This window comes from Hemibagrus wyckioides, linkage group LG06 (assembly GCF_019097595.1).
Source record: "Hemibagrus wyckioides isolate EC202008001 linkage group LG06, SWU_Hwy_1.0, whole genome shotgun sequence".
NCBI classification, from domain to species: Eukaryota; Metazoa; Chordata; class Actinopteri; order Siluriformes; family Bagridae; genus Hemibagrus; species Hemibagrus wyckioides.
Window position 1 is genome coordinate 24587797 of NC_080715.1, and position 15559 is coordinate 24603355.

A 15559-nucleotide genomic window follows, 5' to 3' on the forward strand; every position below is an offset into this window, starting at 1 on the left:
ATGTCTTACTCTTGCAGACGAATCTGACAAACTGCAATAGTCTCTCCTTTGCTTTTTTTTTTCCCCCATCACTCTATGAACAAGTGTGGTGATATTCACCCTTTCTTTACTTCTTAAGTTATTTTGTGGGTGGAGGTGTTTTATCTAATCAATTTTTTTTAATGAACTAAAGTTAGATATTTTCATTATGATAGTAAGAAAACACACCTCATACCCAGAGCTGGCTCTGAGCTGAACCGTTCAGTGTACTAGCAGATAGATTCAGTAGCTTTTCATGTTTGTGAATAGATATGCAGAACAAATGTGAATAAAATGAGAAGTGAAATGAGGGAATAACTGTTTTAATAAAATATTCACTCCAACAAGTTGTTGAGTTACATTATTTAAAACATAAAATACTGTCAATGGTAGATTATACTGATCAAAAATCTTATTACAGAAAAAAACAAAGACTGCAGCATTTCATGGCTTATTAATCCTATATACAGCATTATAATATTCTACAACATGTTTTTCCTCTATAGAGTAATTTAAAGCAAGATCGTGACGGTCACCATGAGATTCAAATAAAAGTATAAGACGTAGAATGTTAAAAGCCTTCAGAATCCATGCCATCATGCTGCTGTACATAGTCAGTACTCTGGCACACACACGCTTTGATTCAGCCAACAACACAACACCTGAAACCTATAATATTAAAGTGAACGAGTGTGTAGTTAGCTCTCACACTGTTGTTTGACTAAAACAGTTTACATTAACACTGCTTTCTTAAACTTGTGTAAGAACTACAACATGCTTAATGTCACCTTTTTGAACTGTGAGCCAACAACAAAATCATAATTCTATATATAATAAAAGCCCTTGTATAGCACCACTCGAGCTCAAAATTGCAATCTGAGATAAGCAGCCTTCAGTTGGTTTTATTTTTTTCCAGATGGGATGAATTAGGGCCACGGTGTATGAAAAATGTACTTTTTCATGGTCTGGCCTAAAAAAAACAACAAAAAAAATTTTTAAATCCAAAAAAGGATGGTTTTTTCCCTGACTGTTTTGACTGCAAAGTCTGGGCATCCTCAGTACCATAAAAAGCAAGTCCGAAACAAATATAATCGTTTGCATCCTAGAGCAAGCCGAAGAGGAGCCCGAGATGAGCCTCAGTGAGAAGAGATGCTGACTGATGTGTAATTAGTGAAGATCAGGAACGAATAAAAGGAAGTGAGAACTGTGCAAACAGTGCAGATGTGTGTTGGAAGCCTTTAAGAGAATAACATGATAGTGGGATAGATGTGTGCTATATTCAGCTGGTCAAAGTGTAGCTGTAAAAAGTAGAAAATATGAGCTGATATCCACCTCATTAAGAAATTGTGTCTTTACAAAAAAAAATATCAAAAGTGCTAAATGTTTATGTAGATAAAAACATACAGGAATAAGGAAGCTTAACCTAAATTGTTAATGATTAAAAAAAAAAAAAAAAAGTTTTATAGCACAGAGCTGAGCATCTTGGATCCAGTTCTCTGTTGAGACTGTTCATTGTGTGGGACGGTCACATACAGGTGACCTCAGCTGCCCCTTCGTCCTGCTCGAAGCCGCCATCCTCAAGCTGTGACAGAGCGCTAGGATAACCTCCTCCAAAAAGAGGGAATCCCACAACACCTCCTGAACCAGGGGAAAGCTCTTCTGGGTGAGCCGTTCCCGTCCCTCTATTCATCGAGTGGCTGGCCTTCTCTCTTCGAGTGCAGCTCCCCTGAGATACATGAAGAGGGAGATGGAGATTAATACAGTACCTGTGATGAAGTGGAAAGCAGGCCTTCATAAACTGACCTAAATGTTTTAATAACAGTCCTACAATATTGAGTTTCAGAACACAGAGACTTGTATGATGGATGGTCCATCTATAATCCAAGCATTATTGTTTGTCATTTTACATTTTGTGCCTTTTACTTTCTCTCTAATTTGGTCTTGTCCAATTCGCACCCACCAGCCAATACTTGCCTGTGGTACCATACGTACCAACCGTGGGTAGCTTAGTGGTGAAGGTGTTGGCCTACTGATCAGAAGGTTGTGAGTTTGAATCCCAGGTCTACCAAGCTGCCCCTGCTGGGCCCCTGAGCAAGGCCCTTAACATTCAATTGCTCAGTTGTATAAAATGAGATTAAAATGTAAGTCGCTCTGGATAAGGGCTTCTGTTAAATGACAGAAATGTAAACCATGGAGACTAAATGCTAACACATGCTTCCTTTGAGACATGAATCTTTACAAACTGCAATGTTTTACACTTGAAGGAACGTGTTACTCTGCCCACTTCTATGTACATTTCATAGCATTTGGCAGACACCCTTATACAGAGCTACTTACATTTATCTCATTTATGCAACTGGACAGTTGAGGGTTAAGGGCCTTGCTCAAGGACTGAGCAGTTGCAGCTCTGTGTTCTGACCAGTAGTCCACCACCTTAACCACTGAGTTACCACTATCACTTCCATATATACTTTCACATCCTGAAAGCACAAACAATTTTGCTTTGTTGGACTTCAAACTCGAGTCTCAGGTGTCTGTGCTTTGTAACACATTCTAAATAATTCATCATGGGAATGCCTTCAGGACTGGAAAATATCTTAACATAACAGAGTGTATTTATTTATTTTTTTAAGAATCTTATTAACTTTAAAAGAGAAGCTGGTGGGGAAAACCGAGAACTCTTTAAAGCTGTTATAACATCATACACATCACCTCATTGCTGATTAGTTTCTGTCCATGGCTTGCCAAAACTAATGATATGAGTTTGGTGTCAGTTTATAAACAGGTCCATGTAAGCAGAAGGTTTCTGGTGTACCTGGCTGTTCTGTCGGATTGAGGAGGTTTTAACAGGCCTCTGCAGGAACACCACTTGTTTGGTGGCAAGATTTCCCTCACTGCAATGAAAAAAATTCATAAACAAACAAAAAAAAGGAGTAGAGAGATGAGTCTGAGCAGCATGAATGTGTTTTACCTGTCGTGGCGAATGATAGGCGTGGGCAACACGCACGTCAGTAACCAGCCAAACTCAGCCAGAGTGTGAAGGAGTGGCCCGTAATCAGTCTTCACATTAGAGCCCTGTAACAGGCACAGAGAGATCTTTAGAAAATATGGAAAAAAAAATATTGGCACAGACATGAGTGTAGCAGGTCAAGATTTCTTGATAGGGTCTACTTTTATTGATACTGAAATACTACACAGTAGGGCTTTTCACACTGTACTTAATAACTGCGGTTATAGAGAAACCTTTCACAAAATATAGCTGCAGGGTTTATTCCAATTTTTACTAGCGTTCTGAAACCCTGTTCTGAAGCAGGGTTAGCTGTATTAACACTTAATACGGTGTCAAACATGTACAGTGTGAAAGGATATAATGTTTGAATGTTACAGCTTGATGCTTCAGACACCCAATCAGAAACTGAACCATGCACAGACCTCATATCACATGCTTAGTCCAGTCAAAGAAACCCCACATGTTGTGTAAACAATTATAAAGTTTAGGCTTAAAACATACAAGGAGGATTTATTATTGATTTATTTATTTATGTGGCAACGTGTTTCCTCACTGATCTGACAGCGTGAGAAGAACACGAACCCTGGGTTTAGGAATGTAGAGTGGGAAACATCAGATTATGAATCCCCAGGAATAAATGTTAACCCCGGGTAAAGTATGAGCAGTGTGAAACGTGAAACAAGATAATCCAGGATTCGGTTTACAGTGACTCACTTTTTGTACACTAAACAAGTATAACCTTAATGCAGTGCTTGTGCTGACCTCAATAACAGTCCACTGCTCAACAACGATGGTGTCATTGGCAGGAGATGCAGGGCTTCTCTCCTCATACACAAACAGCCCCTCTAAAGATCTGGGCACAGGATCACCTATAAAAAGAAGAAGAAGAAATTCCCTCATCATTTACCTCAGCTGATATTTTTTCCAACTGTATTATTTTCAGCCATGATTGGAAAATTCATGAATGTACATTTCCCACATGACTATGTGTACCAGTGTACATGTATATCCTAGGGCAGAGACACAGCCTTAATAATTTATTTTTTAGGCTGAATGAATTGTATGAGTTTTATTAGTTGTGGTTATGTACCATGAAATGGTTCAACATTAAACTGGTCTCATTATGTCAGCGCTGAAAATGTGTCACTGACCTACTAAGATAACACTGAACTACTTAGAAGACAAATGAGGGAATACAGCCCTGCTGTCATATTAGCAGAGAGAGAGAGAGAGAGAGAGAGAGAGAGAGAGAGCGCAGTTATGTGTGTGTGCCCTTCATGTTCTACATTCTCAGACCCCAGATGTCCACACACACACACATCTGATTTAGCTGTTATTAGTCTGGTGCAAAAGAGGAAGTGAGGTCATGAGGTTGAGATGTGAGCACTAAATATAGTCACTGTGGGAGAAGATAGACAAGATGAGGAAAGGAAACAAAACAAAAACAGACACTGAGAGGATGAAGACAAATTTAGGAGGAAAAAAAAAGGAAGGAGAAAAAAAAGATTTGGATCAGTAAGATATAAAGTGTTTTATTTAGTTGCTATAATGTTTTAGGAACAGAGCTGGAAAGAGTTTGACAATTTCTTTCTTTCACAGTCCTACAGTTTAGCACATTTCCTTCATTTGTTCTAGTTTTATTGATAGATAAAATTTTGGGCTGAAACAGACCACAGAAGAAGTTACCTTTAGGTGTATCCCAGTACACGAAAGAGTCCACTAATGACCAGCCTTTGCGGTAGTAAGCTGCGGTCAGCTCGAGCCAATCAGCCTCCAGACTGCTGACGACTTGGCCCTTCCTGGACACGCGCATGGAGAGTGCTCCTTGGTGGTAGCTGCAGGCTAGCGGGTCCAGCGGAGCACAGCCCGGAGCCCAGGAGTGAAACAGCACCAGCAATCTCAGATCTGCAGATTGAACACCAACAAGACAGTGGAAGATGAGACACATCGGAATGACTGAAGGTTCAGCAGTAGATTGTTCTGCCAATGGAGAAAGTGATGCTGTCCCTTAACCTTCATAACAAGCTCTTTATTGAGTCCAGAAACTGCAAGTATATCAGGAACCTCTTCATTTTTAGAGCAGCTATATTTGAACACAGCATCCTGCCACATGCACCATGTTGAAACTGACACGGACCTCTATCACTAAGCTGGTGTGACATGTCACTGGAGCGTCCAGTTTAAGCTAAACATTACACATTACAGCTGGATAAGCTGTGTGCTAGTAGGCACATCTAAGCACATATTTGCCTACTTGATTTAACTTTATTTGAATTTAATTTGCTCCTGTTTTCTGTTCATGTTCAGTATTAAATGTTTTTGTCATGTCACACTCCACAGTGATGGTTAATGTCTCAAACAAAGTAGATACTTAGTACTTTGAGAATTTGAATTTGTAATTTTTCATAAGGATTTCTGTTTTTTCCTAGCCTACTAGGGCAATAGTTTTATAGAAAAGCTAAAAAAAAAAAAACCCCAAAAAATCCATCACACAAATTCTGTTCTCTGAGACGCCCCCAAGTGCTTGTTCATAAGCAGCTAAAATCTAAAGGCGTTATCTTCAAAACACTTAACTTTTGTGTAAGGTTAACCAAAAGAGATAAAAACATCTCACACAGAAAGCCTACAACGTCCTGACTCATTTTCTATCAGACTTAAAATAATTCATTTGTTTATACTGATTGAGTTTGAGATGTGTAACCTGGACTATATCCACCATCTTCCATGTCTCTGTCTCCTGGTGGAGTGTGTGGTGGAGAGCGACAGCTCCGCCTGGGACTCGCCACTCGGCCGTTACACCGCCCTGCTCCTGCCTGCTGGAGCACAGATCCCACAAAGCGCACGCCTCCCCGAGCATTACAGTTAACCTGAAAAATCCACAAATGCACAGCTTCATCAGTGTCTGTATGTGACATATGTAAAGAGTTGTGTTTCAGTAAAAACAAGAAGATTTCCTACTTAGAATGAGGAAAAAAATCTGAAAGACATTTTGATTGCTGCATATAAATGTCAACCGATTATATCTGAGTGACTGACCCGGTCTATAAGCGCTCTCACAGTGTTGCTGGTCAGGGAATCTCCAGGCAGTGGCCACTCCTCAACCCTCAGCACTGGCACACTGTGAACCATGGCCACGGCATGCTTACTGCAACAAACACAAGCCCACACACAAAGATTTCCACTTCAGTGTTTAGGAAAATTCCACTTTGTACTGGGTCTAATAAAAAAGGAAAAAAAAAATGTTGGTGATTGTATGCAGGTTTCTCACAGAGGGTAGCGTCCTGTTGCAGAGCCTGTGAAATGCATGACCTCTACTGTGATGAACCTTGCTGAAGGTCATGCTTGATTTGTCGTGGTCGGCGTGTCAGCACACGGGGCTCATAAATGGCTCAATGGGTATGCATGACAAGCGTAAGTGTTTTACACACATCCAAGCAATTGTCTAGGCACAAGCTGCTGCTTCTAATGTTTTTCTCTACTACAATACTAACCACGTCAAGCCTCGGTAGGTATGTTGACCTGGAGGCTTCTCTTTCTCTTGTTGAATCCTTTGTATACCATGTTTACACTGGTCTTACAGCCTCCTTAAATGCCCTTGGTACGGCGGGCTGAGATCAGCATTCCTATTCTGCCTCAGATACAGAAGTCAAATATGAGCAACAGCAGTGACAAAGATACAAGGACGTGATTAAAGTGATTACCTAATGATCTGTTTACTTTACGTGGCAATATGCATATCTAATAATCTGTCCCTCTTCCATTTCCTCTCTCTGTCCCTCTCCCTGTTCCTCTCCTCTTTCCTCTCTCTCTGTCCCTCTCCCACAATCATTGTCCCTTCCCATCTCTCTCGGTCCCTCTTCCTTTTCCTCTCTCTCTGTCCCTCTCCCACAATCACTGTCCCTCCCACTCTCTCTCTGTCCCTCTCCCTTTTCCTCTCTCTCTGTCCCTCTCCTTTTTCCGCTCTCTCTCTTCCTCTCTCCCTTTTCCGCTCTCTCTCTTCCTCTCTCCCTTTTCCGCTCTCTCTCTTCCTCTCTCCCTTTTCCACTCTCTATGGCCCTCTTCCTCTCTCCCACTCCCTTTTCCTCTCTCTCTCTCTCTGTCCCTCTCCCTCTCTCCATTTTCCTCTCTCCCTGTCCCTTTTCCAATCTCTCTGTCTCTCTCCCTTTTCCGCTCTCTCTCTTCCTCTCTCCCTTTTCCGCTCTCTATGTCCCTCTCCCTCTCTCCCTGTCCCTTTTCCAATCTCTCTGTCCCTTTTCCTCTCTCTCTGTCCCTCTCCCCTTTTCACGGCCCCTCTCCATCTCTGCCCCCTTTTAAATCTTTCTCTGTCCCTCTCTCTCTTTGTCAGTCCCCCTTTATCTCTCTCTGTCCCTCTCCCTGTCTATGCCACTTTTTATGTCTCTCTCTGTCCCTCTATCTGCCAATCTATGCCCCACAATCTATGTCTCTCTGCCTCCCCACCTCTTCTACTCTCTTTCTGTCCCCTTTTTTCTCTCTCCCTCTCATTCTGTCCTGTTGTCTCCCTCTCTCCCTTTTCTCTGTCACACTCTTTAGGATTCAAATGACCACAACAGTTTTACAATCAAGTCTCCATCAGTGAACAGCTGATCACTTCAACAAACAGTACACATTTATAGAAGAGAAATGATTTATAATCACACTAGTGAGTGTCACCCAGATGAAGATGGCTTCCCTTTTAAGCCTGGATTCTTTCTTATATCATCACCTCTGGCTTGCTTATTAGGGATCCATTTATGCATTTAAAATTCTATATTGAATTTATATATTTCTGTAAAGCTGCTTTGTGACAATGCCCATTGTTAAAAGTGCTATAGAAATAAAATGACTTTCAGCTGCTGTAGATGTTGCCACATGGACAACCAAAAGATCTGTGCTTCCTCAAAGTTTCAAGGCTCACACATGTTTCAGTGGATAATCGCACCAGGATCCTGTAGGTTTGAACCTGAGAACAGCTGATGTAATTGTAGAAAACGTCTTCTACTAACCCTGAACATCCCTTCAATACATTTAGTGCTGTTTGCTTTTACTCTTCTATAGCATGTATTCAGTAATGGTTTATTAGGAGGCGTATGGTTCCTCTCAAGCACTTTTTCTTCAGCACTGTTGCCTCTGGCGCATCTGGAATTCTGTAAAGCCGTTGTCAATTGTTAAAAGATCTAAACAAAATAAAATCAAATTACCTTGGTCGTTGTCTGGTCAGGATGGCCCGGTAGAGCAGGCTGCAGGGCAGGGATCGTGTCCGGCCAACAGAGAGGATGATGGGATGCAAGGCGACCAGCACGTAGCCCTGAGTGTAGTAGGGCTGCAGTGCCTGAGGCAGCTCACACAGAGAGGACAGGTACTGCACGGTGGGGCGACTGCCTGAGAAACGGCAAACAATGCAGCATGAATTAAATATGAAAAATCCAATCTTGCGGGATTTTTGATGCTGGGGTTCCTCATTATGTTTGCTAATTTGAAAGCAGGATCACATGGATCCTTCTCAGCATAAATGATGCACTGATGGAAGAGTACTCATTCATTCATTTAGTAAACTGATTATTCTTATAAGGGATGAGGTGGATCTGGAGGCTATAGTGAGAACACATCCTGGATGGGAAGCTAGACCATTGAAGAGCATCACACACACACACACACCTAGATGTGGTTTAAACTAGCCACAATCGCTCTGCAGAGAGACAGTAGTGAGCGATTATCAGGACAAGCATGAGGGAAACAAACAAACACAAGCCATTTTCAGTATGTTGTTTTTTTTTTGTTTTGGAGTTGTAATGAAACGAACATGGGGATCGTTCTAAATCTTTCTCAAGCCTACTCCAGAGCAGCCCTTCTTGCTACACTGACCCCAAATGCACTTCCTGTGTCTACAAAAGAGCTGCTGTTCACAGCATGCACATACGTCCACATTCCCATGACATTCCAACATACACACAACACGCAAACACACACACAATAAAGCGTTTTGTCGTTCAGTTTCTTTTTAGATATTTAAAAACAGACAGGCATGGGCATGAAACTAAATTTAAACTAAATCTCCTATTCAGATTTCAATCCCACTCCTAAAACACACTTCTGTGCCCTAATGCTTTCACTCATAAAAGGATAAACAGACTCCTGTGAAACTCTGATTCAAACCCAGACTTTACTTAGGCAAGCAGGGGGGGTTATGCAGGCCAGAAATGTGTCTCTGTCACTGCATGCCATGTGCTGAAGATCATACCTGAGCCAGCAGAGACATGGAGCTGATAGCCCATAAGGGAAGGAGTGAGTGTGTTTGTATTCGCTGGGCAACAAGAACAACACCGACCTCAGAGAGGGCTGTGCTTTTATTCCCCAGGGGGACTTCCCCCTCATGCTCCCGCCCTACCTCCATTTAAACTCACACACTGAGCCTTCTGTTCTCTGCTCATCAAGCAACAGAGAGAGAGAGAGAGAGAGAGAGAGAGAGAGAGAGAGAAGGAGGAGGCAGTGAGGGTGAGATGCGGCAAAAAAAAAAAGGGAGAACTCCAAAGAAAGTAAATACAAGTAAAACGAATGAAAGAAAATGAAGTAAAAAGGCTGAAGGGAAAGAAAGAAGCATGAAGAAAGAGCGAGTGACGACATCAGATGAAGTAGCGAGACTGTGGGGCTGCAGGGTGGCAGTTTGTGGGGAGAGGAGAAAAGCAGGGAGGGGGTAGAGAGAAGAGGAAGAATTTATGGGAGGTTTTTATGGTACAGAAAGAGTTTGAGGGAAAAGACTTAGTGTGTATTAAAGAAGCATTTGGGAGGGTGACAGACATGCTGTAATAATGAACCGAGGTCTAATACTTCAGAAAAGTTGAAAAATAAAGGATGAAAACTACGTCAAATGCAGCTTACTTTAACGATTACGGATATGTACAATCACTGTCCACTTTAATAGGAACACATGCTCACCTGTACAGGGTTTGATGCATGTTCTGGGATGCTTTTCTGCTCAGCACAGTTGTAAAGAGTGATTATTTGAGTGACTATAGATTTCCTGTCAGCTTAACCAACTCTGATCATTTTCCACAAGAAGGTTTCAGCCTGAAGACCTTCTGCACACATTGTGTTTTTGCACTACTCTGTGTAAACTCTGGAGACTGTTGTGTGTGAAATTCCCAGGAGATCAGCAGTTTCTGAAATACTCAAACCAGCCCATCCGGCACCAGCAAGCATGCCACGGTTAAAGTCACAGAAATCATACATTTTTAACATTCTGATGTTTGATGTGAAGATTAACTGAATTTCTTGACCAGCATCTGCATGATTCATTGTGCCGCTGCCACCTGGATAACTGTATAAATGAATAGGGGTACATGTTATCCTATTAAAGTGAGCTGATAATGTAAATTTAAACAAAGCAGGACAAATTCATCCAGAGCAAAAAGTGATCACTGATCAGAGTTTTGAGACTCAAGGTGACAAATTACAGAACAAATAGCTTTGTTATGCTGTGTGGGCATTATGCTGGCAGTGTTTGAATCCAATTTGAAACTTCTTTCAGGAAACACCTTATTTCTTCCTTTAATTTGTCACCCATCGATATCTGCTCTTTACAGGCAAAATAGTAGCATGGACTCATCTAGTACTCATTATACTTTAGCTATACTAAACTCAAGTACTCGTGTGTATTCAAAGAACAAACTATTTTAATGTACAATTATTACACTTAGATAACCTGTCAAATATAATTTGATTCTGGATTTGTTAAGGGACACAAGTTTCTCTTAAAGTTTATTTGTCACATATACATTGCTGCACAGTGAAATTCTTTCTTTGCATATCCCATCCTTGAAGGGTTGGGGTCAGAGCACAGGGTCAGCTATGATGCAGTGCCCCTGGAGCAGAGGGGTTGCTCAGAGGCCCAGTGATGGGTGCTTGGCAGTGCTGGGGCTTGAACCCTGATCTTCCAATCAACAACCCAGAGCTACCACCACCCATACAAATAGTCACAAATACTCCAGACTAACATTTCCACTTTTGAGATACTTCATGAGGAACAACCCACCACTAGCCATAACATGTCCAGATCCTTGCCACAAAATAGTATAAGAAAAATGCATGCAATACAATCCAGAGAACAATTTACTAAAAAAGAAAGATTACAGGGAGATTGAGAACTAGCAGCCCAGGCAGCCAGCGCTTGGTGTGATTAGTTTGACCTCTGTGTTTCAGTAATCAACCTCTCCTGACATTTTATAGCGTTCCAACATGTACATTGATGATCCAATTCTGAATGCCAGTTTATTTTGGAGTCTTTGACTTGAGTAATGTTTGTACATGGATTTGTTCTTTCTCTTTCACAATTACTAGCTAAACTAAAGTCCATTCTTAACCATTAGCATTCATTATATAATAATGACTGAACGCTAATCATTAGCTGTAAGCCTCTTGACTACCAAAAAAGGCACCATTTTGGGCTCCTCAATGCCCAAGAAAAGCAATCAGCCTATCATTTGATCCTGGAGTACATTAAAAGATGGATGACATATCTCTTATCTTCTTATCTGACTTATATCTTATATCTCTCCTGTTGATCTCTGGCCAAATCACTGGCATCTGTGAGCTCCTATATGAAGAATGTAAGCACCTGAGTGTATTCAGTTCCCTGTGCATTATCAGCAGATTTAAAACAACATGATGGCTAGTTTCACATATGAAGGAAGGCCGGGCCCATTGTGTGATATTTTGTATTTACTTGTGTGATATTTGATATTTACTAGTGGGTATGAATTTGCAAATGACCAAAATTTGAATGAAAAACAAGGGTTAAAATAACATTCTGAACGAGTTACTTGTGAATGCAGAAGCCATTACACCACATCAAATTAGGCACCAAACATGCCTTCGGATTTCTGATCCCTATCGAGTTAACTGAGTCCCTGTTGCTGCAGCTGTTCAGCGAATCTGAGCAGGCGATTAAGGCCAGTCAGTTTTAATCTGTCTGTTAGCTCCATTACAGCACAACATCTGGCTTTCCACAAGCAAGGGCTTCTGTAGACCTCTGCTGATGAGTGAACTGAGCAGATGCAGTGATTTAACACTGAAATCAATTGGATTTTTAAAGTAATATTTATCATAATTTCTCTCAATTTGTTCCATGCTAGCTAACTGATTAGGGAACACTGGTGGTTCAGACTTTTACGGCACAAGGCTACTGATCAGAAAGTTGTGAGCTTGAAGGAATAAATGTAAATGTGAACAGTGTTTATGAGAATGCTGATAAACTGATGCACACTCTACTGAGCACTGAGGAAAAAAGAAAACATTTGAAGACTTGTTTAGGCTTGTGTTGGTTCAGCACCATACGCTCAACCGCCGTGGGCTAAAAATACCACATACAGTGTATAATCTACAGAGCTCTTCAAGCAGGGAGCAATTTTAACTCTGGCACTGTATCATAAAGTTCGTGAAGTCTAAACATCACTAGATACTTGTGTATGAACGACTCAACTTGGAAATGAAACGTGTCTCGAGTCAGGAGACAGGCTGATAGCTTAGACCATGCTGTAAACATTCTCAATAAGTGCTAATCCCCGCACTCACTTTGAGACTCGCTGTGCTTCTAAACAGATGAATCTGAATATCAAAGTATCAAACGAAGGTGAGCCAAAAGATGAAGATTCTTGCCGTTGTGGGTAATGGCTTTGTGATTGTCAGACATCAGAGGCATTTAAGAACACACAGAACCCAAGCTTGATGCCAGTGAGAGCTCCTGCTGTTGTTTATCCGAAATAAATCATTCACAGAACAGCTTGATTTCACAGCGTTACTTGTTAAGCAAAACGGAGAAATCCTCCCGAATTCCACTTCTTCTCATTTACATTTGGAAGACAGATGAGGACAAATGTGCATCAAATCATCAATTAACGTCCTCCTTAACCATTCCTGACCACTTATATCCTCGCTAGTAAATGCAACCGCAGATCCCAAGGTTGTAATAGCAGGATGCCAGTTCTTTCTTGTAGTCACTTTTGTTTATTCTCACTCTGAGGCTGGTTTACAGAAGAGACAGCCTTTACAAATTACGCGAGACATAAAGTGCTGTCCAGCTGTAGCTCTGGAATGGAGTGGTGCCTGAATCAATGCATCAAGACACTATGATACTCTGAATCTCTCCGATATTCTATTATTGTACATACCTTTGAGAACTTGCTGAAATATATATGTGATCCTTTCCACATGACTCATTCTTGATAGCATTCTAGTAGATCAAGTAGATCATTCTAGTAAAATCGGAAAATGGGAAAACTGGGTTATGAGCCACAAAATGTGTGACAGTGACAGTCCTTGGCTCTATAATAGCAACTAATCACAGTCCAGATGTAGTAACCAATCAGGAAACTGTACAGACACCCCAGACAAATACAGACTATAAATAGAGAAGAAGCACACTGCTAAATTGATGTAGTAGAAGATTATAAATGACTACCTTCAAAGGGTGTCAAAACTTTAGCTTCACAGGTTTTCATAACTATTGAATGTTACCTAGCAACACTATTACTTAGCCATATTTATCTTAATTAATTGAGTAGCTATGTCCATTTACATTTCTGGCATTTGGCAGATGCCATTATCCACAGCAACTTCATTTTTATACAACTGAGCAATTGAGGATTAAGGGCCTTGTTCAAGCTTGGTGGACATTGGATTCGAACTCACAACCTTCTAGCACCTTCACCACTAAGCTACAACAGTGAAGCATTGCACTCCTATATGATTCCACAAATACAATTGCAATATGTACAGAAATATCTGAAATCTGAATCTGAAATCTGGCATGCAACAGCTTGGACAACTGCCCTGCTGATGTCCTCTATTATCTCTCCTTACCATTGCACTGTCTATTTGCATGTCTTTGGTGTAAAGGAGTATAGCTGCCAACACCGCTTACAGCAGCTTTAATGGAAAATTGAACATCTGGTTACAGTGGTGATGTGATGGCTGAAAGTTCCCTCACTGTCAACATTAACAGGAACAGCTTCACACCTGCTCATTTAAGCATATCTTCAATCAGCCAATCGTATTTCAGCAACACAATAAGCAGAATAATATCATGCAGACAGAGTTAAAGAATGAAGAAATCTTTTCTGCTCACCACAGTGGTATAGAATGCTACAGAAAAAGTTACTACAAACTTCCTGTCAGCTCAGACCAGTCTGGTCGTTCTTCTCTGATCTCTGTTATCAACAAGGTGATTCAGTCTGCAGACTCTCTGCTCACAGGATGTTTTTTTTTTTTGCATCAATCCGTGTAAACTCTAGACACTACTCTGTGCTAAAATCCCAGAAAATCATCAGTCTGTTAAATACCCAAGTCAGTGCATGGGGCACCAACAACCATACCACAGTTAAAACAGAGATCAAATTTACCCTGTTCTGATGTTTGATGTGAACATGAACTGAAGTACTTGACCTAATTTTATGCATAGTGCTGCTGCCACAAGAATGAGAGGGTGTTCTTATTAAAGTGGGCAATGAGTATAGGTTGATATTAATACATACATAAACAGTCATGTGCAGTGTTTGATATAAACATTTCAAATAGATATACTTCTCAGAATTTTTTACATGATACATCTATTCCGTATGGGTTCACTAGAACAACAACAACAACAGTAAAAACAAGCCTAGGAAGTGTGTACATTGTCTACACTACAGGAATGTGCAGAGGAATGTTGTGTGTAAAGATTTCTTATGAAAAGCACCACTTTTTTTGCATTAATACAACTAGAATAAATCCCTGACCTATTTCTAGATTTGACCCTGTAGTTGCTATGAAAAATAATGGCAAGATTTATCAATCTCAACTGAGCTGTGCCAGACTGCCACATTTCTACACTGTAGTACCAGCCTTAAGGAATTTCAGTGGGCGTTTCAGGTTAGTAGACTTCCATATCTGAAACAGATGGCTTCAGAAATCAGAAAACAGATTTATGTCATATAACCAAGAATCATGATGAGCAGAAAACCCACATGTACCTTCTAAGCTGAAGTCCAGCAGCACGTACTCGTACACGGTGTCGGTTTTGGTCTCCACTTGCGGTCTCCTCAGGGTGGAGTAAATTTTGCCCGGACTGCTGTCCTCAGGCTCCTCTAGTTTCCGCAGTCCACATCCCATCGTGGCGGAATCTCCGGCGTGAGCGCGCACTCTAGAACCCGAACCTGGGACACCGAACCAACTCCCGAGTACGCGCAGAGGAGCGCGCTTTCGGGCACGAGCCTAATTGTCCATTATCGGCTCTGTAAACACCGGACCACGCAAATAACACAACGGAAAGTGTTTAGATTAAAAAAAAAAAAAAAATACAGACCGGAAAATCTCCCTCAACAAAATGGTAAAACAATCAAAAGTTGTGTAAAGAAGTTATATCCAGCTGCGCTTCTGTTTTTCTATGCTTAATAATTCTTTTTAACCCCAAACTATACAGCAAAGGTGAAGGAATGGCTTCCGTACCGAAAAAGCTCTGGCAGAGTTAAAACAAAAACCCAAACTCGTGGCTGGATTGAA

The 15559-nt window shown here is 41.0% G+C and overlaps 1 protein-coding gene across 1 annotated transcript; it reads right to left on the reverse strand.

The window, feature by feature from the left end:
* Positions 1 to 47: 47 nt before the first annotated feature.
* rftn2 (raftlin family member 2) lies at positions 48 to 15559 on the reverse strand. The gene is made up of 9 exons (XM_058391585.1): positions 15031 to 15559; positions 8227 to 8407; positions 6065 to 6173; positions 5730 to 5895; positions 4715 to 4933; positions 3791 to 3897; positions 2990 to 3093; positions 2834 to 2912; positions 48 to 1744 (listed from the first exon to the last, which is right to left on the reverse strand). The coding sequence occupies exons 1-9, from the start codon at positions 15167 to 15169 to the stop codon at positions 1544 to 1546; spliced, it is 1305 nt and encodes a 434-aa protein (XP_058247568.1). The 5' UTR covers positions 15170 to 15559; the 3' UTR covers positions 48 to 1543.